Source organism: Hetaerina americana, unplaced genomic scaffold (assembly GCF_022747635.1).
Source record: "Hetaerina americana unplaced genomic scaffold, ioHetAmer1.1.p SCAF_3, whole genome shotgun sequence".
Lineage (NCBI taxonomy): Eukaryota > Metazoa > Arthropoda > Insecta > Odonata > Calopterygidae > Hetaerina > Hetaerina americana.
In genome coordinates, this window is record NW_027286874.1 from 89,302,450 (window position 1) to 89,327,714 (window position 25,265).

Sequence of the window (25,265 nt, forward strand, 5' to 3'; positions counted from 1 at the left end):
AACCGGAATAGCATGAGGATGATGTTGGTCAAATGAGTGACAAGTTGCTTATCGTTAAATTGCTTCGAAAGGGAGAAATACCCCTTAACGGTTTAGAAGGGGCAGGAGTAAGAGAGTTTATGGTTTGGTAATGTGTTTACGATTGAGAGAGAAAAGAAAAATATATATCACTCCACAGTAGAAGTGTATCGAACTCGAAAAGAGTAGGAGAGAAAAAATATAAGACGATAAATATTATCATGCTATTACGTTATTATCTCTCTGATATTTATTTTTCGCTAAATTCTACGGCAGCGCGGCGTGATGCGGAGTTCAAGTAGTTTGTGGCGCCCATTTTCTAAATTTCGGAGAGAAGAATGAAAAGTATGAGTGTATACAAGTTCTTCCTCTCTCACTTTTCTTTAGATTAGAGAATGCACGCCGGTCACATCACGCTCGCCATCAAACCGACACTGCTTTCCTTATTTAATTCATTTGTCTGCTTTACTCGTGCAAGTGGAAAGGTTTTTTTTATTTGCCCTTAAAATTCTCTGTCGTCTGTGCGAGGAGGGTAACATTACACATTTCTTAACACGTGTCAAGAAATACTTGTGTACTTTGTGCCTGTGCTTGCGGGTTTGTGTGTATGTATTTTTATCTCTCGTGTTCACTTGAACGTGCACATATCTTTGGCGTATTCTTTATGGAGTGGAAGGACAAACGCATGAACACATGCGTGCGTGTGTCGATGCGTACATACAATGTTATTTCTCTTACGTCACGGTGGGGAGGAGATTTCGGGAGGCCCTTGAAACGCCGCCAGAGCGCCGCTTACACCGCAACCCTCGCAGTCCTCTTCAAGTGTCTCGGAAACAATCACAGCCACACCTGTACGGAGGAGCGTTCGTCTTCTCACTTCCATCGTTCTCCTCCGCCACTCCACACCGGGCGAGCATTTATATCCCCAACCCGTCCCCAAAATTCTACCATCACTCCACCCTGCCAATCTCCCCCTTCAAACTCATCCAGGAGGTGTAGTCGGAGGGGGAGGGGAGTGGAGGAGGTAGTGCGGAGGAGGATAAGGGGCGCCCGCTTCACTTCTCCGTGAGAAGATGGATAGTAGCGAAGGGGTGGAGGAGAAAGCAGCTTTCGACCGCTACCGCAAACCCCCTTCCCCCATCCGCCCGAAATCCACCCCCAACCATCCCGACCGTCCGCCCCCTTCCCCGTCATCCATTCGTGAGAAGACGACGGTCGTCCTCCTTCTCCATAGGGAACCCCTTCCCCATTTCAACCCGAGGACTCCGAATCCGCCCTCAAGAGCCCGTCCCGTCACATTTTCTTTCTCAAGGACGAAGTCGTCTCTTTTCCTTCACTCTGTCATCCAATTCCCCTCCACTCCGAGGAACGCGCACACACCAACACCCAAAGACACAGACAAACGCAGAAATTTGCCGCCAACTTGGCTACCTTACTTCTCTTCGGTGGGCAGCAGATTGAGGTTGGAGAGGGGAGAAGGGTACGGAGATGAACGCCGGCGGGCGATTCGGCGTCCTCTCCTGTCTTACAATCAGTTATGAGGGTGCACGCTCCACACGTCCACCCACCTACTATCCCCTACCCGTCCAATCTATAATTCCATCATCATCCTCATCTCCCCTCCTTCAGTCCGTCTCACGTCCTCCCAACTCCACTTTTTTCCAATCTTCCGCACTATTCGCCTAGGTGTGTGTGTGTGTGGGGGGGGGTACTTTCCTTCACGTATTTCTTTTCATTTAGGGCTCTTTGGAGAGGGATGATCGTTCTCCACGTGCGCTCAGGACACACGCGACGTGACATCTCTCGCCGAATGAAGGTGCGGTTTTTTTTTTGCGCACTTCTTCCTTTCCACTTCTTTTCTCGAGATCCATCCGTATCTTCGTAATATCCCCCGACTTCTTTCTCTTTCGCCTCTCTATATTTGCCCTTTTTATTTTCAATCCATCCATTCCCCTTTTCCCATTCCTTATATGCGGCCGTCGAATTTCCACGCGCGAGCACGCGTCACAAGGGCGATATCATTATTGCGACCAATGTCTATCTCCGCTCCTCATCCCTCACGTTTACCCTCCACCACCGTCCGCTTCCCGGCGCTCTTCTCCTTGTCTCTCCCCCCTCCGTCCCTGAGGTGGGCTACCTCCCTCATTCGCTCCCTTTCTCTTCACCCATTCGATCGGCTGAGTGCTGCGGCGATGGATCGGCAAATGGGACGTACCTTATTTTCTCTCTCTCTCCGGGAGTCAAATTCCCAGGCCCCATGGGCCCTTCCGTCTACTCCGCTTCCTTCCTGCCGCCCCTATCTCACTCTATCCGTTTCATATGACTCTCCTTCCTGCAGTTCTCCTCTTCATTATTTTGCCGTGTCGTGAGCATCGGTGTCGGGCGGTGGGGACCCGAATGGTTTTGCGGGTGGTTGGGTTTTTGGAGCGTTGATGTAAGTTCGGGATAAGGGTCCGGGGAGTGGGGCAGGGGACGGAAGGGACGTCGTATCATGGTAAAGGGACATCCATGCTCCTCCCTAAGGGATTGTGGAAAATTGGTGGAGAGGGCAGGAGTGGCGGGGGGATGATGGAACGGGATAAGGAATGACTGCTTAAGGCCCATTTCTCGACGTTTCTGCGTTATTTTCTCTGGGATCTTCACTATCCTCCGCACATCCTCCTGGATCTTTATTTTCTCTCTTTCTGCGCTTCTTCCTTTGGTCCAACAATCGTCCTCCACCCATTTCTTAATCTGGCAAACACTTTTCCCCGTATTTCATCGGTTATGCTCCCCGATTGTGATGAATTCTAATCGGCAGTCCACTCATTATTCTATTCCCTCATTTACTCATAGCTTTTAAGATCTATTGCGCCACTACCGCTCTCGCCTTCATCTTCCACGCTCTATATCGAACAGAGGAGGAAAATAAGGAGAAACGACGCTTCCATTCTCCTTATCCCACAGGGAATCCGGTCGTTTTTGGTGTTCTTTATCATGGTTCCTCCTCGGTCGTTCGCTTCTACTCTTCCCTCAAGTGTTCTCACCCACAAAATGTGCCCTTTAACAAATCTGGAGGACGGTTGCGCCCTTTTTCCACCGAGTTTCAATCCACTTTATCTTCTGGCCCCTCTTCACAACCCGCATCTCTCTCATCCTCTCACGCGTGCACCTTTCGCATATCTTCGGTAATGCGAATCAATCAGTCCGGTATGGTTTCCGTTTCTTTTTAATCTTTGTGTGAAGTTATATGTACTATTTTCCTTCTTGTGGCGTCATGTCTCTCTATCTCTGTTTTCTCCGTCTTTCCTATCTTTGAGGCCTACATTACTTTGTCCGTCGGATTTACTCAACGTTTCCGCATACATATTCACACACATAAGCTTACTTCCTTTTCGATTCCATTGCTGAAGCCACGGGATTCGAATTTTGCGTCCCGCGAAAACGCTAAATCTTTAAGTCTTCCTCCTTCACACTAGAGCGCTTCTTTCACGCTCTTTCCCCTTCGGTCCATTTTCCACTACACAGTTTTTCCGCTTACTCACGCCGCATCGGTTGAGACAACTATGCGGGAGGGAAAAAAATCCCGGTTTCCCATTTCTCTTTCTCTCACACACATACACGGACACACCCTCCTTCCACAAACCAGGTCCTCCTAGCTCGCTTTTACCATTTCGTGGAAACTGCTGCCTCAGAAGACCGAGGAAGAGCGATAAAAAGGGGAAAAATAAAGCTTGCAGGGAGGCAAAGAAATGGACGAATCTCCGCTCTCTCTCCCTCCCAGGCTCGTAGCCGCGTGAGCCCCTGGTTTCTAGATAGTTGAGGTTGTAGTGAGGTTACAGAAGTTGGCGACGCTCCGAACGTTGGAAATCAATCGAAAAAAAATGCATGGATTTCTTTCCCTCCTTCTCAGATGCTAGATGAAGTTCTACACTGTGGCATAATCCCCTCAATGGCTGAAAGTGGGATGGACAAAAAGCAGATAAAAGAAACTGTTTTATTCTCTTTTTCTTAGGTTCTCTTCCGGAGGAGCATGCTAAACTCATCCGCGCTCAACCCCATGAGTTGCTTACTTTCCTCTATATTGCGATGGCAGGGAAAAGATCCCAAGCGATTACATGCACGCCCGAAGCTCATATTTTTCTCTTCCCTCCCATCCTCTTGTCTTTCTCCCTCTTTCCCGGAAACGTCGTCTCGACTCTTTCTCCAAGGATGCCCATCTATCATTTCTAGCATTCATATTTTTTTCTAACGTCTCTTTATCCATATTACGCTGATAATTTGCACGTAGTCTCTCTTATCGCTCATTTTTCTCGAATTACTTCGGTGTGCACATTCATTCCTACCATGCAGTAGACGGAGGTGTCGTTTATCCAAAGGAGGGGTTGCGTTGTGAAGAGAAATGCGTGGGAGAAAGTCGCTGTGGAGTGTTTGGAAAAGGGAGGTTGTCGCTGTGGAGCCGAAGGGAGGAGGAGTCGGGCAAGGAGGTAGACACCATGATCCCTTCTCCTCAATCACTCCAAATTGCTGCTTTTTCCCTGATTGATCGCCACTTCTACTTCCCTTTCCAGACCTAACTATTCCGCCCAATCCCTTTCCTCTTAACCGTCTCCACTTACTCGATCTTTTGGCCAACATTGACCAATCCATTTCTTTCTTTCTCTCCTCCACTTTTTCCACGCGGTATTTCCAGATCAGCGAGAGGGCGACGATAGTTTGAAGGTTAGTAGCGGATAAAAGATGAGGAGTGGAGAAGAGAATCATGTAGCAAAAGGGAGACGGACTATAAGATGGATAAGGGCATGTCCTTTTCCCTTCATATTTTTCTCCCTTCACCCCTCCATTCCCTTCCCCATTCCATTGTACGCACTCTTGAGCTTCAACATGAGAATGCCTTATCGACGTTCCGTCAGGATTCATCACGGAAATCCCATTCAAAAAAGCACCGAATTTCCAAAATCCTCCCTCCCTTCACCCCTTCATCCTTCAAAATCCTCCGACCACAGCTTTTCCTCTCCGAGTGAGTCTCCGGTCTATCCATTTCCCTCTCTTTCCGTTCGACCGTTTCAAACTTGCGTATTCTTTTGTCACTTTTCGTCGGGCTGCCCTAACCTGGTTGTCGCTTTATATGTCGCTCCTGATGAGTACACCGCAATCCTCTTCCTCCTTGCTCTCTCCTATGTCTCTGCCAAATCTCCCCTGTGTGTGCTCCATTCAGCCGAAAATGATCGTCACCCGTCGCCGCCTTCATTTTCCTTCTTCCGCTCTCGGAATGATTTATCTCAGTTCTCCGCTTCTTGTATGTCGTCCCTCTTTCTCTAGGACGGATGATGAAACAGCGTCTTCGCATCGGTTCTCTTCCCTTCCATGTCGTTATCCATCTCACTTTATCGTCATTCCCTCGCCACTACGTGTGCCTCGCGAAAGGATGAGTTTCAACCGCGAAGAGTCTTCTCCACGACACCTCCGACTGTGCCTCATTCTCCTCCTCGTCCCCTCCCGGTCCTCAGTACGCGTCTCTCGTGCGTCATCGCGCGGGAAACCGCGACCCGCCCTCTCAGAGTCGTAGCGGTCTGAATTTTATTTACCTCGTGAACCAGCCATCCTTTCGACTGAAGACGCACATGTGCGCATTCTTACTCCAGACATGTAAGACGCGCACTTTCACACGTGTACTTTGCATTCCTCGGTCCCTCCTGAGTCTGCTTCTCTCCGTGAGGGAGGGAAGGAGAGGAGATGGGACGTGCGTAGTAGGGGGCAGAAGGAGCGCGGAGGAGCTCTTCTGCGCGGGCCTTCACCCCCACCACGCCGTCTCCCACATTCCCCGTCCGCCCTCTCCCTCATCTCCGCGGGCAGACGAGAAACGCAAACGCAAAATCACGACTCACTTCCCTTCGTGTGCGGCTGGTCGTCCCTTCTCACTCTCTCTTACCCTCTTGCATGGCTCCTCGTCTCTCCCTTCCTTCCTCCGCTCCCGCTTTTTGACCATTCCCCACTCTCCACACCCACGTCGAAACGCTTCGGCATTTGCTCTTTGGTCAGCCCCACCTCTCACTCCTTCCCTCATCTCCTTCGCCCGCACTCACGTGTTTCTTCACGTCCTCCCTCTGTCCCTATTCTCCCATTTTTCCCCAGGCGCTTCCCCCTAGAGTGCACTCATCCCGGATTTCCCGCGTCCATCCACCTCCGCCGCCCCTGGAATCCGTCCCTCTTTCTCTCTCTCTCCTCCTCTTCCCCTACCCCAATTCTCTCCGTCCCCCCTGGGTGATTCCCCGCCTGCAAGGGGCGGGGCGAGGGGTGGGATCGGAATCTTCAGGTGGCAGGGGTCACGGCGACGCAAGCGAAAACGGCCGATGACTGAGTCTCCGAGAGTAGTGGTGATGCTTTTTCCGACGCTACTCCCATCCTCCTTTGGAATTTGCGGCAAGACCATACTTTAGGCCCTGCCTGTATTACTTCAAATAACCCGATCCCTTGGTGGTTTATCTTATTCTTCGGGTCGCTCCTCACCAGTCCCCCTTACGTTTTGATAGTTTAGCGCACCTTTCGTCGTAATAGGGAATGTGTGGTATGGGGGAGGACTAAATGTCTCGGAAAGTTTCTCGAACTAATCTCCTTTACGCTCTCTAGTTTGAATTTCCCGCCCATGCAGAGACTGAATCTGACGTCACTCCTGGAGGGCAATCCCTCCACGCGTCCTTAATTTTCCCACTCATTTGTTCGCTCTCCGGGATATCATTTCTCCGCCCTTCACTGCGGACGTGCGGCGCGTGGAAGTCGAGGTAATGGGCGGAGAGGCGTTCTCGGGGGATGCGAGGGAAGGTCGCGTGGGGGAGGCGAGGGCGGCTGGGGGTGAGGTTATTGTCCCGAAGTTGTTCCGAACGATCCTTCTCTTTTCTCATCCGTCTCCTCGTTATTGTTTCCTTCTCCCCTCCCTCGTCCCCAAAACGCGCCATCCACTCTCCTCGGAGCATTTCATCCCTTAAAAAAATTAATGGTGAAAAAATGGAAAAACGAAATGTCGTCCTTGTTCTCCTTCACGAGGAGAATCATTCCCATCCGCTGCATCCCCGGAGCGTTTCCACGCTTACATATTTTTTTCCTTCCTTCTTTTGTTTACTCCTCCTTGGTCCTCTCTAGAGAACAAGAGGCGATTTGTTCCTCAGGGCTCCACTCATTTCCTCTGGTTTTATTAGCGAGAATTAATATTTCCTCTTTTTTCCATGAAACTTGTGGGAAATGGGGAGATGGGATGGGGTCTCAAAGTTTCAGAGGGAACGGGTGGGTATTGGAGACATTAATGGCCGGCCGTCCACTGCTCTAGAATCTTCTCATCGAAAGAACTAATCGTCACGGTGGGCAGTATGTTAACTTTTCGACCATTATGATATCTTGGGCGAGAAAAATACGAAGTTTCCATTCGTCAATGGTGGTTATTCCCTCATAGCCAGAAGACAAAAATATTAGTAATTGTATGCTTCTCAAAAAACGTAGTTCAATTCCAGGAGACGAACTAGACACAAATGGAGAAGGGTGACATTTTCTTCGGTCAACGATGAATGGGTTGAGCAACTGTAACGGGTACATATCGACCTTCTTTGAAGTCAGGAGCTCCCGTCTTCGTTCTCACCATTCTTCCCGTGTTGATGGAACCCGTCCTTATAAGGATATTTCAACGAACAAATACCATAGATACCATTGCATAATGGAGTATGAAGAAACCAGTGGAACGGATTAATCAGTCACTTTCGTCTTCGGGTAAGGAAATTAGTGATATGAGAAGAAGTTGGTGCATTCCCGGATTTTTGAATGAAACATTGATCTCACATGGTTGATGATGTTGCAAAGAGTATGTGAGTCAGTCGCCGCACCGACAAACACGCGGGGGTACCAGCCAGCTCCTTTCTCCCGCTCCGGTATTACTATTCCCTTTAAGACTCCATCTCTCACCCCCAGGCGATATTCTCCCCTCACTTCTCACACACTCCCTTCGTTCGGCCAGCCTCTCTCTCTTCCCCTTTGACTTCCTGCCCCCACGCTCCGTCGCCTCTCCTACCTCTCGACTTTCTTCAGAAAGGGAACGGGGATAGCGGGTGGAAGATCACAGGTCCTCCCATCACACTCTCACCCCTCCCCCTAAAATCCGCCCATTCCATCCCCTCGCCGACCTCCCAAGGAGCATCTATTTGAAAAAAAACCATTTTTCCTTTCATGTCCACGTCTTCCTCCCCCTTCGCCTTCTCCTTGGGCTCCCTCTCCGTCGCCCACCGCCAGTGCCGATGTCCCGCCGGCTGGGAGGAAAGGAACAAGACCCCCGCGGCGGCCGTGCGGAGGAACTAACCGATAAGTTGACCTCCATTCCCACGCCCCGTCGAGATGGGGAACAAGGAATGGAGGAAGCGACAGGGAGGCTGAGTTTGTTGGAGGGGAGGAATTACAGGGGTGGTTTCGGGAAGAGATATCAAGATATTTTTCCCTTCTATCAAATTCTTTGTTCTGATCAAACTGACCTCATCGGAGAAAATACCGATAGAGATCGTAAAAATGGAGTCTTTCGAGAATTACTCTTCCATAGACGTGATGCAAGGGGCATCATTTATCTGCGCAGTTTTTAAGAGATGCGTGAGAGTGATAGGTATTTCCGCTCCGTCCACCGGGTTAAGTGTCCAGCTGTCGCCCTTGTTTGGTCGTTTCCGTAGAGAATGAAGGAGCCGTTTTTATTCTTCTCTCCCCACTTCTTTTTTTTCTTGGTCCTGAATAACCACTTAGCATATTTAACATACCATTCAAATCATTCAGACTTCTGAATCGTGCCAACAATAAGTGTTAACAGCCGTGGCTATGGATGGTTGCGGTGTTGCATCCTGCGGCAATTTCTCCCTTTTCTACGCCGTCTACTTTCACAACACTTCCCCTCAATAAACGATTGCCTTTCTTCAATTTCCTATCTATTACTTCTTCCCCTGCTTCGCTTTCCCCTAAAGGTGGGGGGGAAGGGTTTCAATCTGGATTCCACCTCCCTCCTCCCCGCTCTCCTCTCCACCTCCCCCAGCGTCGTTGATCTAGCATCGCCACCTCTTGCATTGCACCTTCCGTACCCTTTCATCCCCTCACGTCCCTCCCTCCTTTCTTTTCCACTCTCCCTTGCCCCGCCCTTGCGGTGTTGCCGCATCGATCCGGCGGCCCCTCGCCCTCCGCCCGCGACGTCCGCGTCGGCACGTCTAAGCCCTCACGAAAACGGCAACGTCGTGAAACAAAAGACGTCCCGAAACTTTCCCTCCTCTTATCCCCCTTCGGCCAACCCCGTCACTCATCCCCCCCTTCACCCTGCAGCCTCCCTCTCGCCCACTCCGCTCGCACACCCACGAACGCACGTACGGTAGCGCACACGGAGCGGCGACACACACTCGCCACCGCCGGGTTCCTCCACCTCCGCCCGTCTTTCCTCCCCCTCATCCTACATCTTCCGCGTGGACCCCCAGACGAGCAGACACCCTCTCCTCCCCCCGCTGGAGGGAGGGTGAAGGGAGGAGGAGGGTGTCGCCGGTCCACCTTCATCCTCCTCTCTCCACGGGGCCCGTTCTACCCTCCCGTCTCTCCTCCTCCGGGGACTCAACAAGACCTCCTCCAAAATCTTCTCCTTTCCCTCCGCCTATCATTTATATCTAGCCGCATTCTCCTTCTACTCCTCTTGCGCTCCTTCTCTTCGTCACCCCTTTCTCGCCTCTCTTTCATCCGTTTAACCCCTTGGCGTGCCCGCGCCTCCGCTTTAAAAGTGGGAAAAATAAAGCGGGTCCCTTCTCCCTCACTCTCCATCACGCTGCCCTCCTTTCCCTCATCCCTCCATCTGTTTTGCTTTTGAGTTTGGGACCTTCTCCCTCCCCGTCCTTCTGGGGGGTGGTAGATTATTTACTTTTAATCTCCTCCCCTCTTTTGACCACCTCCACCACCTCCCGAGTCTCTTTGTTTTCTTTCTTGCTCAACTTCCGTCTCCCTTGAATAAATGATTGGGCGATTATGCACGAACCTGACGTGCAAGAATTTACTGCTGAAACAATGAGTCTTTAGGAATATTGTTTTGTTTTTTTCCTTCCTGTATCAAGCGTGATCCTTGTAAGAGTTTCGCGAGTTTGATCCCTCCTTTTTTATTTTTTTATACATATTTCGCGACCCACGGCAGATTCTCTCATCCATTTTTTTGGAATTCTCGTTAAAATTATTATTATCATTATTATTTCAATTTTTCGCGGAGAGTGGATTCAAGAATTATCCTAAAGTGACGGGCGGTGACCGCCTTGGAACTTGTGTTTGTGTATAAATATGCATCTATGTATATATAATAATTTTTTTTTAATTTAGAGTCCGCACCTTTTTGTTGCAAACATAAAAAGAATTAATTTTTATTTCTTAAGTGTCGCTGCATGATTTTAAACTCTTCCGCTCGAACGACGATACCAAAACGGGACAGAAAGAAAAAAATTGGAACGCACTTCCCTCATTTAAATAGCACGTCTCCCCTTCGTCGTCGATGACACGCATACGGCACAAGCACACCCAGGGATAATACACAAGCACACTTTCTCATCTTCCTCCTCCCATCCCCCGTTGATGATTCTGCTTTCTGCTGCTTCGGATAACTCGGCATAACACCCTCCTTTTCCACCACACCCGGTTTTCGGGCCGCAGGATTTGCCCCGCTTCCGTTTCCTCGGATTCGGAAGTGTGTCCTCTCTCCTTCCTTCGGCCGATCCTCCTCGGTTCTCTTCCTTCCCTCCTCCGCCCGCACGCTTTTTTTCCTCTCCCTTCCTCCCTTTTCGCCTCCACCTCTCTCTTCTCCCTTCCTCCCGCGCCTCCACCACTCCCTTCTCCGCCACCGCGACCGCCGCCTTAGCACCGCACGAACACGAACTCATTGTAGTGGTTCCACCGGTTCTCCTCGGCGTCCATCCCCGGCTTAAGGTCCGCCGCCGATACGCCACCAGCCGTCCCGGAACCGCACGACGCCACGCACCTGCCGGCGGAGGGAAAGAGGGATTAATGAGGGGAGAAAGGGGGACAACGCCGGTGGATTTCGATCGATGAAATCGGATTTCTCTGCTTTATGCCGTGAAACGCCTTCGCTCTTACATTTACGTCACTCATTATTACTGTAGAATGAAGAACCAATGGCTTTTGCGATGCTCCGCAAAGGTCTCGATTGCTGGAGAATTAATCAGGATCGTTTGATTAAATGAAAACCAAGGACGCATCGGAGAGAAGGGCTGTACAATCAAAACCAGGAGCAAGGGATATTACGAGTCTACGAGAGGTAAGCAGTGGCGTTGAGTATCCCGCAAAAGGTCACGGAGTGGACATCGCCAGCATATCGTTTACCAGGAGTGAAAAGCATTACTAAACGCTGTTGATACGAGGTAATATAAATTTTAAAAACACCTATTTAATTTCAAAAAAGCTTAGGGCCAGTCACTCGTCGTTCCTTGTGATCTCGTCGAGAAAATCCTAGAACCGAATAACTCACCTCCAATTTGCCTAAGATGATCGATGTACACAGCGAAATCAACCAACTCAGATGGAATCTCCAGAGAAAGAGAAAAGATATTGGAAGTTCTCAACATTCACGCGGGTAACTCCGAGTTTGAATCTTCACATACCAATTTAATCACATGTCTAGTCTAGTCCAGAGCACTATTCCCTCTCATGGCTGAAATTTACAGGGGTTATCACGCTGTCGCGGCTTCTTTTAGATTTACGCGTCTTCTTATGGTTCCCTTTGTGGATTTCACCCTGGCTTACAATATTCTAATGTCTTAAATATCCATCACCAATGAGTCAGAGAATGAAGACCGATTTACAGAGAACCTGTAGTTCGGCCGCATCAAGAATCACTGAATTACCTTGATTGAAGCAATGCTCATTGGAAATTATAAAGCGAAAATATTATGTACAGCTATTTGAAATAAAAAAATTGAATAAAACCTTAAATAAAATTGAAAAATGACGTAAATCCATTTACGTGTAAATGAAACACATTCTACGTGATTCACAAATAGCCTTGGCTTAACACGTTTAGTAGTCACAAGTATGCTCAATTTTATTTTCTTGGTATTTTTCAGTAAAATGTAATCTTAATATGATTATTTCACTTGATTCACTCAGATGAAATGAAAAATACGTACATGGTGATATCAGTTTTCATTGGACAATAATAAACACGAGCATAAAATATAGGCGGAGAAAAGCCCACCTGTGAAAGATTCGATCCGGAAAATTTCGGATGAAGAGGAGAGAATCTTAAACCATTTCAATTTGTGTAAATGACGAAATTCAATGGTTCTAAAATATTTCCGTCCAATTTTATGTATTTGAATTAAGCTGGAGCTCCATCTATTGCCATATTAAAATTTTCTAACTGAAGTTAGTTGGCTTGTTGGCACCATACCCGGTGAGGGATCCTTACGTAACTCCACGTAATTTTTATCGAGATGAACATTACGGTTGCATTGCTCTGTATAGCGAAACACGTCCCAGAAGCTTGTCACAATGTATTTTGAAGGACTGGCTTTCACCAAAAGAACATGAACGTGGGCAACCTCACTCATTGTCAAACCCGAGAAAATTTCATCTTCATAGCCGTACGGCGCTACGTTCCATATTTATAAGTATATAATTTACGTATTTACCTTTGCGTTTCTTTGTCAATTTCCTTCTTCTTAGAACTATATTTCAGGGTCATTTGTCTCCAAATAGCCCTCCCCACCACTGCGCTCATTTAACGCATAATGATCAAATTAATGGACGGATCTACCTGCTCATGTTTATTCTCTCCTATTTTAATATAAAATTAATTTAATAATAATTATTTTTCTTCTATTTGAGATTCTCGTTACTATGGAAATGAGAAAATTTTGTCAAACATCGCCTTTGCTAGTAAAAATACACGTTTATCCCCTTCATCTTTCATCACCATATTTCTATAAGCGGATCCCGATATTTGTATGAGTTGATGAGATGAATCCGTATGACATCATTGCAAGCGTAGCACTTGAAGTTAAATGACGGATATCCGGTCCTACCGTACTGTCTATCGCGTGTGGCTTCGAAAGTCAATTAATGCCAAACACATCCCAAGAGCATTATAATTTGATCAAAGAATAAGTACGGTAACGTACATCACCTTTCTCCTGAATTACTATCTTGATGACATTATTAAACTTGCTGTTAATTCATGGTTTGGTTGTCAGTTAATTAAAAATACCGCTGTGGCTCTTCTATAAGTTAATAATCAACTACACTGCTTTGAAATTGTGAAAGAAGCGAAAGGCAGTAGAAATATTTAACCGATAACGTTTCGCTGCCCTTCCATTAATGAATAAACAAACTGACGCCATCAAACCTCAAGAAAACCTCTACGAGAGAGATCACCATTAGAAAACACAGTTGTAATTGAGAATTCTGGATTTCCCCTAGAAGTACACTGTTGCTTTCCACATTTTAGTCGTTATTCTCTCTCCTCGGTTTAAGTTTTAAATTTTATAACTTAAAAATAAATTTAAAAAAATTATGTACGATTTAGTGGATACGAACATTTTTCCTATGGGTATGCCACCCTTGATCTTAATGCTGTTCCAACATACGATAAATAATTATAATTCTGGGATATAATGGGCCAATATTATTTCCCTGATTTCTCTTGCTTTAATAGTATCAAATTCATCGTCAGGCATTTTCTCTCCCTCCAAAACCTGGATCAAATGGGTCAAGAAAAAATATCTTCGGTTTTGTTCATTTAGCAGAAGCCACAGGCCAACCCAATGGATGACCTTGAAGAAGAAATATGCTTATAAATAAATTGATAAATTTCTTAAAAAACGAAACGATAATGATCTATATAAGTCCCTTGACACAGTTTGAAAGCACTTGAACGTGACTACTTCCGCTACAACTTAATTAATTTGGGAAATTATAACTCAAATGTTCTTTCCTTTGAGCAAATCGCAGGCGTAGTGATTGGAGTAGATTTCCTCAGAAATCTCCAGCCATTTCACAACGCAAACCTATTCGCCATAGAGTTAAAAAAACTAGATTGCGCATCCAATTGCTAGAGGATAAAGCGGCACTAATACAGCCACGGGTCATTGGTTTGTCTCTTGCGGCGATTCAAATATTGTGTAAGCCCAAAAGCGATTTTCCGCCAAATATACGTTCATCGATCGCCTGAGGCGTCGCGGAAAGCAATAGTTGTTTATCGCAACTTAATTTTACCAAATAAGCAATGCTGAAATTATTCTAGTGTGATGAGAATCCTGTTAACCAAATTTAAATTGCGCCAAATACTACATCTTGGTGCAACAATTTGGCCTATCTATCTTATTTTTCAAGCTTTGTACTTTTACGCTTTGCCGTAAGTATCGGGTGTATCTGAAATATGTGAAATGCTGTCCATTCTCCTATTCGCCAAAACTCGGAGAGGAGCAATCGAAATATCCTTTTTTTGCATGACTAAACGATTTAATCCTGAATATTTTCTGGAGCTACTGACGCCTGGAATGCAAAAACGGCAGTATGCCACACATTTAACATTGGTACCTTCGACGACGATATCACGTCGGGTGAAGTCATTCTGTGGATATAGACGGATCCATTAGATTATTACTGGCACTCGGGATTATTACGGGATCGGTGTTTTTCAGTCTTTTCATGCAGAATCTAAATATCTCCGTGAAAAAAGTTATTACCTCTACATGATGTTAAAAACTTAAAATGTAACATTAGTAATTTTAGATACGAGAAGAAATCGTAATGCATATGTTCTTTTATTTTTTTACGCAACAACCCTCTGAAAACAGGGAAAACAGCCTATAGGCTTTGCTTTTTTTGCTCCGTGGTTTAATATGAGGTATTTTTTCATGTTTTCGTAGGGCTCCACCGCCGTATACATAACATACATGGGAGATAACAGGGATAACCCTGTCGCATTTAAAAAGAGACCACAGGCCAGTTCCATATATTTGCAATCCAATTTCCAGGTCCCTTACAAGGAATCGTAAACGTCCATTTAAATCTTACGAGATTACGCGCGTGAAACAAAGAAAGGCGCAGTGTTGTAAAAGGTTCACTTCCACTGGAGGTCCAACGCGAGCAATCTGAAAGTAGTTGGAAGTTGATTCGATGCTTTGAGGATCCGGGTTGCGGCAAATATCTCACCTGAATCCAGCCTCCCCGAGCATGTCGAAGGCCTGCTCGATGGCCGAGTGCTTGAGGAAGAAGCGGGACGTGTACCTCCGCTCCCCCTCAGCGCCCCCTCCGTGGTCAGGATCTCTGCTCTCGTTCAGGGTCTCACCGAACACCGAGCGGCAGAGGGCCACCCGCCCGCACACCAAGATGCGCGACAGTTTGCGGAATTTGACGTCTGCGAGACCATCGCGGCCGAAGGCGAAGCTCCCACGGTATCCAACTGTTATGTAGCCACTCTGATTGGATGAAAAGCCACCGGACACCGTTGGAGTCTGGAAAGTAATTCAAATAAGATTCTTAGATATTTCATCTTTCGTAAAAAAAATATTATCGATCAACCTCTGCTGTGGTTCGTGCATTTCCAATGGTTTGTTCAGCAGGAGGTCAAACTAACATATATATCTAAGTACGGAGAAAATTATGAGAGAAATCATATATTTTCTTATCCGATATTCTTTGAAAATGCAAAAGATAAACCATAGATTTTCAAAGTATTTTATTTTAAAATACATCTCCTATTAAAAAATTGACGAAAGTTAACGTTTTATTGCCTAATTTTGCTGCACAAAAAACAAGACAGAGCCTATTATCTTTAAAGTAATGGGTATATGAGTCGTCCTATTCTCGGGAATTCCGTCCCATAACTACCAAGAAACCATCTGTTACTGTTAATAATTGCGAGCTCCGAACAGTGAGGATAACATTTTACTTTTACATGGGTGATTACTCATTCCATTATTGAATTAATGGCTGTTTGATTAGAAATATGGGTCATTAATTTCATATGAGGATTTTTCATTCGAACTGTTTTCACTAATGGATACTTGCTAAATAATACGATAAATGCCAAAATGATTCGAATGCGGGGCATACATTAAATGATTGATGTATGTCAAGCCTTATAGTTATAATAAAGCAATGATGGCAAAGTGTCTACCAAACCGGAAAATTAGCTCTGCTTTTTTGGATAGATTGCAGAATTCATACCAGAATAGAATGAAATTCAATGCAGCAATATGTTCTCGATGGTATGATTCAGTTCGATGAAGTGATGCAAACTTATTGGTATTACAGCCATGAACGAGTCTACGGTAAATAATATCATTCTTTAAGAATGTATTGTTTTTGTGAACCAATATTTGAGATGAAACGGGTTTCACATTAGACAGCTTTATAAGTGTACATGTAACTTATCTCTAAGAAAAGGCGTCTGTAAAAGATGAAGAGTTTATATACTGAGCCATCCTCCTCCATCGAATGTGGAGCGTGTCGTGTTTGATAAGTTTTATGGAATAACGGAGGGTAGCAGCCGTCAGCGTGAAAACTTAAATCACTGCTTAGCGTCTCCGGCACTTTTGCCCAAACTGGGCGAAATCGCCTGTTTTCGTGTGCACGTATTTTCAAGGGGTTTTATGCGTTTCATGAGTGAGAGCTAAAGGGGTTGGCCGTCTCTATGTCGTGTAATGCTAATGGGAAATTTGCTCAGGGTTCATTTGAATATTCGAGTAGCATTCACGGTGAGGAAGGTAGAGCTTCCCGTGCTCGTCGATACGGGAAAGTGGCTTAGCTCGTCGCGCGGAGGGAGGGAAAGAGGACGGGGGGTTGCGTGTTGGTGGAGCGAGCGTGTTGTTTGCATACATGCATGCATCGCGAGGGAAGTTGGGATGGCACCGACGACGGGTACCACAGCCGCTGGCTGGCTTCATGTGGAGCGGCAAGGATTCAAACGCCCGTTCTCCCGCGGCATTTAGCGTCCGATAACAATGGCGTGAGTCAGCCATGTTGACGTTATCCCGTTCGCTAGTCGAATGGATTTCTATGCAAATGAAGTTAGCCCAATGCGACGCTGCATTTCATCGCCCTGTTTGCGCTCGAGTAAACAAATTTTGCGCGCGAAGCGACAAACTGACGTCGGGGATTGATCACACGAGTATTCTTTAGCTGAATCCTAGTGAAAACCTGATCCAATTCTTTTCCACTCAAATACCGCGTAGATTTTTATTTCTTCGTAATTTTTTATTTTATCTGCTAGTTATGAATTTTTCTGGTGTTTTTTAATATGAATTATAAATATTCATGAATCCATTCAGAGTAAAAATTACATTGATCTACTGAGCCCTACGGCGTGTGAAGTTCACACATCAGGGTAGGGGGGCCAGTTCCTATCCCTGTGCCGGTTATGGTTTCCCAGGAAGATCTGGTACCTGAAAAATCATAGTTTGGGTGGAGTTGCAGGTGCCTAGAGAGACTTGCCCGGGAATTGAACCCGGGACCCTCCGGTCAGTAATCCAACGCTCTACCCCCTGGACTACCGCGACCCACACACACACACACGCACACACACACACACACACACACACACACACACACACACTCACACACACTCACACAAACACACACAAACACACACATATATATATATTTACACAATGCAATGTAATTACCATTATTACTGTGATTTTTGCTGAGAAATATATGGAGAGTGAGGAATGTTTAAGCTTAAAACCAAGGTAGCAGGCGGCAAATGCTCAAATGAAATATAATATGGACATGTATGTACCCAATCTCGGCAAGGGATTTAACATGATTTAGTGGCAGAAGGAGTGTTGTCATTGCTTTGATGCTGCATAAAAATATTTAATAGTTTAATCATGATTAGCTACGATTTATTTTTTAAGTAATTCATTTTTTAAACTGAGAATCTATTTCTTCTATTGTTTCTAGCTAGCTTTTTCTCTCTACGATGAATGACCTCTATCCACTTCGTGGTTTTCTATTATCACTCGTAGTACTTCGGCACTATTGGTCGATGTACTAGTCGGCATGGGAAAGGAATTAGTAGAATATGTATGTAAAAAAGTTTTTCAATGTTGAACGAGTGCGAACGAAAGATAATGAATAAAGAGATTCTTCCTGTAGTTTTGAACGAGTACGGGCAAAAGATGAAAGTCTCAAATAAAACCAAGTTTTAGTTTCAAAATTGAAAAAGAGCAGAATAGTAAGGAGCCATGAAAGCCACTTTATGTCTACTTCAAATTAAATAAAGGAAATATTCATAGTGACTTTGATGTTCATTGATTAAGAATTATTCTTCCAGTTAGAAAAGTAATGGACTTTTTAGCGTCACTGTGATGCTGAATTTTAGAGAAGAATCAGAAAAGAGGGATAATAAACAAAAACATGGCAATACTAAATTCATTAAATGTAATCTTTCGGAATGGACCCTTTGCAGTTATGATTCTATTGGAACGCTATCGAAAGAGTACTAAGAGTACTATTGTCGGGAAAGTAGTACCGTATGTGTCAGGATCCAGTTAAGTTTTTATTTTTAACGCTTAGAATTATACGCGCTATGTGAAAGGCATATCTGAAGGAATAATAAAAAGTTAATGTTTCGCAATTTTGCTTTCTGAAACGGTCGTTTTTTACCATTGACAATAATATACAAGATACGTCAACGTACGTGATTGATGAAATACGTGCGTGGAGGGCAGGGGTTTGAAAAAAACCCTGGAATAAAAGCACGGAAAGAAGCGATTCGGACGAAACGGTTGACCGTGCCCACGGCCTCGTCGCAAAGAATAGAAACGCGGGTGTTCCACGCTCACTACCATGGCTGATCGGTGGGAGTCACCTCGTTTGACTCTTTTGTTGTGGATTTATGAATGGGAATCAGGTGTGAAGGGCCGCCCGATTATCGATCGAACCAACCGCAATTTTCGCTTCAACGAGGAATTTTTTCGGGACGTGCAATTTTTCAAGAGGCGAGAACCATACATCATAGACTGAGACACCTAACAGTACTAGATCAATTATAGTGCTCAATTTTATTCGAGGTCCTGGCGGAGGTTTCTGAAAAGAGCTCGGGAGTTTGTCGTCATTGATTTGACTACCCTCAGACGATCATGCATCGAAAAATGTGTGCTTGTGTGTGTAAATATTTATGCATGTGTGTGTGTGTATATATATATATATATATATATATATATATATATATATATATATATATATATATATATATATACATATATATATACACACACACATGCATATACACATATACACACATATATATGTATATGTGTGTGTGTGTATAGCTTGGATATATGTATATATATATCCAAGCTATGTGATTTTTTGGATACCAGGTCTTCCTGGGAAACCATAACCGGCACAGGAAAGGAATTGGCCCCCATACCCTGATGTGTGAATATTCACACGCCGTATAGGGCTTAGTACTGGGTGAACTCTACCATCACCTACCAAACCGACCTTCGGATTGATTACGAGACAAATAGCGCCGCTCTCCCCCTCTTCGTAACTTTTGCACACATCTCCACATCATATAGTATAAAATTCACGCTGCAATCTTTTTCAACCAGCAAACTCTCGGACTCCAGAACTTCAACCCAAAAACCATTACTTAGCCAATTGCTTGTCAAGAAGCGTTATCTATTGCCTCTCCCGTAACTTCTATCCAGTCTTCCGCATGGGTGAATGAACTACCCCCTTTTTCCTCCGTATGTACAACCACCGCTACTCAGCTATATCTCTCACCTTTTAGAATCATCCTATCCCTGATTATACTGCCTCCCGCGGTCAATCTCGTAACATTCTCTGTTTCTGTCAATGAACCCCCCTCCCCAAACCTGTAAGCAGCATACAGCTGAGGACAGGTGAGATGGCTCACCAATGGGTGCTTAAAGCAGAAACCTCCAAACTTTCAAACTTCCTCGTCTTATTATCGCCTACTCATACAATCAAATAGCCGCCTTGAGCAGTTAAACCATAAAAAAGGACAGTAATTGATCACTAATTTGCTCTCATTTTGGCGATCATGTCACCAAATATCTCTTCTCTCCGTCTGATAAAGGCAACATGATTATGATCGCCGACACGTTTGTAAAATCCTTATTTGTGTCCTTTTTCATGTTTCTGTGATAGAAGATTGTTCTCCTGTTATGCATTATGAAAATATATAAACATGCATACGGATGATCACTGAGCGGTTTGAAAACAATATTCGTAAAAAAAGATAGATTTCTTACGATTCAAGGCCGTCAAAGATGGAAGGAGTTTGTGTATTTGGGTTTCTTGCAGTATAGCCAAGTTAAAAAATGTCTCCGGGGGATGAATGTAATTGGATTCATACTTTTTTGCCAAAATTGAGTGATAGCGATGGGAAGAGATTGAGACGGACAGGTACATCAAGAATTCAGAATATTGCCATTTTTCGCTTCGTGTGCTAAATATAGAACTCCAGGTGCTATTCCGTTTGAAGAGAATGATCGCTGTTTCATATTCCCATGAATTGACGATGGTGTCAGAGCTCGACAGGCAGCCCTTCATCTCCCCATTTTCTCCCCGAGGTACAATAATCGGGAAACCAGCATTAAAGGAATCTTCTTTTGTGTTTTTTTAGTCATATCGGTGTGTTTCGTTTCATGTCCATTACATGACGTTGACTGTGACGTGTGTAAAAAAGGAAAGGTGAAAAACCATTTCACTTTGAATATAAAGAATTGGATTGAAGTACTCAAATCCTTTGAGCCTTCATCAAAAGCAGAAATGTATTGTGTACATGGATTAAAACCAAAAACCTTTTATTTGATTTTAGACAAGCGTGAGAGTTTATGAATTAGATGAATAGCAGATCACGAAAAGTTATCTCGCGGATTTTCTTCCTCTTAATTAGTTTTCATTCAATAAGTGGATGTATCTATATCCTGTAGATATAGCGTAATTTTCTCATCGTGATCGAACAAAATTGTGTCGCATAATCGTCTTAGATTCTAGTAAATGTGAGCGTAATTAGCAAGTTAAAGCAAGCCATTATCACTTCTAACTTCTCTTGATAATTAAGCATACTCGTATTCACTCAATGAATTAATGACGGTGACTACCTTTTGATAAAATAGCTAAGTTTATTGTCACCTTTAATTGAATATAAGGTAAATTTTATGGTCATATTAAGTACTCATGCACAAAAAATGAAATCATTTGATTATATTAGGTAGGCGTCAATGTGATATTTAACCTTCACCGGGCAATATAAATTGTGCAATGCCAGCATACTGTGTTTACTAAATGGGGGGCTGATTTAATTTTATTACTTCGTCAAACAACTTTATACTGATGTAATATTATTCATTCTTTTCTATCTCAATATTAGTTTTTAAATCCCATTTCCAGCTATTTGGGGAGTAATTTTATTGCTTCGTGTACAGTGATATTTATAAATTTTAAAACTGAGTACTATTATACCTATACATTGAAATATCTTGATATAAATTCCTGCATAAATATATTTCAGAAACTTTACAAGATATTGTTACCTAAAAATATAATATATCAGTGAAATTTACGGAAAATGTATGCTGTCAGTGCACAATAGAATATTACTATAGCATTTGAAGAGTATTTCTGGAGCAAAAATAGTAAATATTTGAAATAACTTCGGCAAATATCACCGCTATGAATGAAAAATAATCCATTATATGGATGCAAAATGTGTTTTGGGGGTAAAATTGTTACGCATTCAATTGTGAGGGGAAAGAATTACGTCGCCCATCACGTGTAATTGTCTCTCGAATTGGTAACGTCGCGAATTCGACCCTGCGGATTCGGCTGTCTTTGCTCTCCCTAGAGTCCTCTCCAATTATTCGCCTCATCACTTTCAGATGGGATTAGTTGGGAAAACGTGGTTGCAGGGTGTTTAGGGGCGACTGTGGAAGGAGGAAAGGGGAAAACCCAGGGGAGGGGAACACGCCCTCGCAAGAGATTGCGCAGGTGGTTTACTTGCTGGGCTGTGAAAAGAGGGCCATTGGAAGAGTTCCAAGAGTGGATGCGGCAGGCGTTCACTATCGGGAGCGAAGCGGCCTTAAGTTACTCGTATTTGCAACGTGTTGCCAAAGCAGCAGTGGCTGTTGCTTTTATCCCTCTTTTGGTCTTCATGGCTCAGACGGCTTTGAACTCCAGTTTTGAGGACTTCATGGTTATAAGGTTGCCGTCGAATTAACCCATTGCGCTGTACGACCTTTTCTTCTGGATTTCAATCAGAGTTTTACAAATTAGAAGTTATTTTTGGAGAGTTCTGGCTCATCTTACGGTTACTTAAAGTTGACCGAGATTAACGAAGACAGTACCGCGCTGTCCCTGGTAGATTATCCTGGAGAAGCACGCATTCCCATGTGTATATGATTTTGTATAGCTTTAATATATTGAAATTTTCAAGAACTCTGGTTTTAAAACTACTGTTTTACAATTGTTGCCCCTATCTGAGGAGCTTTATTCAGTACCTATTGGTATGGTGCCGTACCCCCGCAAAATGGTGCGTCACAGCTTAGCAGAATTTTTTACGATAATCATCCCACTGGGATATATATCGTGTCACTTCGGCAGTTATGCTCACCGACCATTCCATTCGCGGGCATTAGATGATGGTATCAATCCATTTCCAGCATCGCACATTCAGCTGACGTGGGGAAGCGTCGTTTATCGACGTCCTCCTGCATCGATATCCAGCGATAACGCTCATGCCATCTGTTTGAAGGAGGCCGACTAAACGATTTCGTCCGAGTATCGAGTAGTGATGCATCAAAGCATGATGATCAAGCGTCATGTCGAATCACGCATCACGAAAGTGGGGTTGGAAATAGGATTTCACTCACCTCTTGGATTTCGTTTTCACACTATCACTATTCTTTCTCCCTCAGTGCTGATTTTGTACTATTTATGTTAATGTCTTCGCATTTCCTTTCTCCTCGGACCAAATCGTTTTTCTTTCCTAGTTTGCAGGCCGTCCATAACGGCTGGGGGAGGAGGGGAGTGTGGGGGTGGGGTGAAGGGCGGAAATCGAAGACAAACAGAGCGGAAACGAGCCGTGATGCAGGGTGCCTACCTCTCCCCCTTTGCTGGGAATTACCCCGATCTTTTGGTCATGACGCGTTGAAAATGGGGGGGTGGGGGGAGGTGAACTGGTGCAAGGGATACGTGCAGCATATTCGTCGCCGACTCCATCAACGGATGCGTAGGTTGACCTTTCTGCTGACCGTTTGGATCCACATCAATGTTCCCAATCATTAACTCGAAGCAAAGAAACGGGTTTGATGTGACCTCTTGGGGCCGCCGCATGGTCTCTTCGTGAAACCGAGGGAGTCATACATAGGAGTTGCTGCACCATGTGACAGCATTGATTTATTTCAGAAACGAACCGGGTCGGTCCTTCTTAAACTGGATCTGTAAATCGGTAAACTGCCGCTGTAATATTTTCGTGAAGTCGTTGCTTAAAAAAACTCCATCTCCATTATTCAGAATTTTTATCGCATCCAGGGCAGATATTCAAGTTTCAACGACTGAGAGTGTTGTCAACAAACAAAAGAGTCGTTTACGTTTCAAAATAATCACTCAGCCTCCCCAAAACGTGCGGATTGGACTGGAGGGGATGATCTCGGAACACAGTGATTTAAATAACTAATTTGTTTCTCCCCAGAGGCGTTTAATACGTGCCCACTGCAGTCTTGTGTGCTTCGTGCAGGTGATCGAGTAATCTAAATCGCCGTTTCCATTAAAACAAACAGACGATATATAATCCATTGCGCAAGGAAGCAAAATTGTCCAGTTTGAAGTTTTATCGAAGATGATACCAAGTGAAAGTGAATAAATAACTCTGGAGTTTGTTGGTGGAACTTGAGATCATGAGGGATCACTGAATAGCTTGGAAATTCGAAGATAAAAGTAGCAATAATAGAGTACAATATATTAGAAGTCAGCAAAACAAAGAGGGCTTGGGTAAAAGATTTCTGAAGCGACGGCCGCAGAATAATGGAGAAACTTATGAAACGAATGGAAGACAGTAGTAGAATGGACCCAGTATTTGATCAAGGATTGGATAGAAGGAGTAGTTGTGTTGCCTGTACATTGGTAATAATTTAAAGGAATTTGATATTCTGATGATCCAAGTTCGGATACCCTATGGACACAATGATTATACAGATTTATTTTGTCGTCATCCAACATTCAAAGAGAGGAAATAGCGGTCATCAACTTATAAAGTCATTAGTTTTTAAAAAATAGGTGTAACTAATGCAGAATTTGAATGTGGGAATCATAGATAGCAAAGAGGGAAGAAGCATAAGGAATTTTGGTTGCATAGACCATATGCCAAAAGAAACTACTGAATTGCTGAAACCAGGAGTATATATTGGTGGCGGGCTCCCTTTTCGAGTGAAATCGATGCGAAAGAGATACGTAGAAAGTCGGAAGGAAGTGACAGACATCGAATTGACTTTAGAACTAAACCACTGAACAAGCTAACCAAGCATAAATCAAATGGCAATGACAACCCAATGTTTACAAAAAGACACCTACGACACAAGGATATAAAGAATATAAAACATGGCTCGAGTAAGAAAATAAAAACTACTAAAAACGAACACCAGAGAAATATCCGCCAGGGCTAGTAATAAAATGCTAACAAAATGAGAAAAGGGCAGGATTGAATAAAGATGGAATTCTCTGAAAAACATCATTCCCGAAGTAATGGAATAGAAACTTGTGATTAAGAAAGCTTACACCGAGCAGTAATTGCTGACGACGCAAATTAGACAGCATGTAAAGTAAGGAATAATCTTAGATACAAAATGAAGATTAGGAGTAGTTTATGTGAGTAGATTAGTAAAATGAGAATCAGAGTTGCCAAGGCAGGTGAAATCTGAGAATAAATAAGCGAAAAGGTAAAAAAAAAGGCTTCTAAACTTCCTAGATGATTCAATTTAAGAGGGGCTCCACGTGGTGAACTACGAGGGTAGGCTGCAAACTAATGCACATATGCTTGTATACCACCAACAAAATTACCATCAGAAGCCCTTTTGGTGGCATGTGGAAGTAATTTTACCCCTCAAGTCGCATGCGTAGGTTTGAGGTTTACATTCATCCATTGCATTTTGAGAGGCGGAAGTATGGAGCTGTGCTCCAGTGCCATGTCAACGCGAGTGAAACAGCGTGTTTTATCGAATTTTCGCCTTCACCTCATC

At 44.3% G+C, this 25,265-nt stretch overlaps 1 protein-coding gene across 1 annotated transcript in view; it reads right to left on the minus strand.

Moving 5' to 3' along the window:
- Window positions 1–1,193: 1,193 nt before the first annotated feature.
- Ktl (BTB/POZ domain-containing protein Ktl) overlaps window positions 1,194–25,265 on the minus strand; it is a 202,320-nt gene continuing 178,248 nt past the window's right edge. Inside the window, exons 4-5 of the mRNA XM_071588143.1 lie at window positions 15,202–15,503; window positions 1,194–11,008 (exon numbers count right to left, since the gene is read on the minus strand). Coding sequence (XP_071444244.1) covers window positions 10,885–11,008; window positions 15,202–15,503 — 426 coding nt within the window. The 3' untranslated portion in view covers window positions 1,194–10,884. The remainder of the gene's footprint in view (window positions 11,009–15,201; window positions 15,504–25,265) is intronic.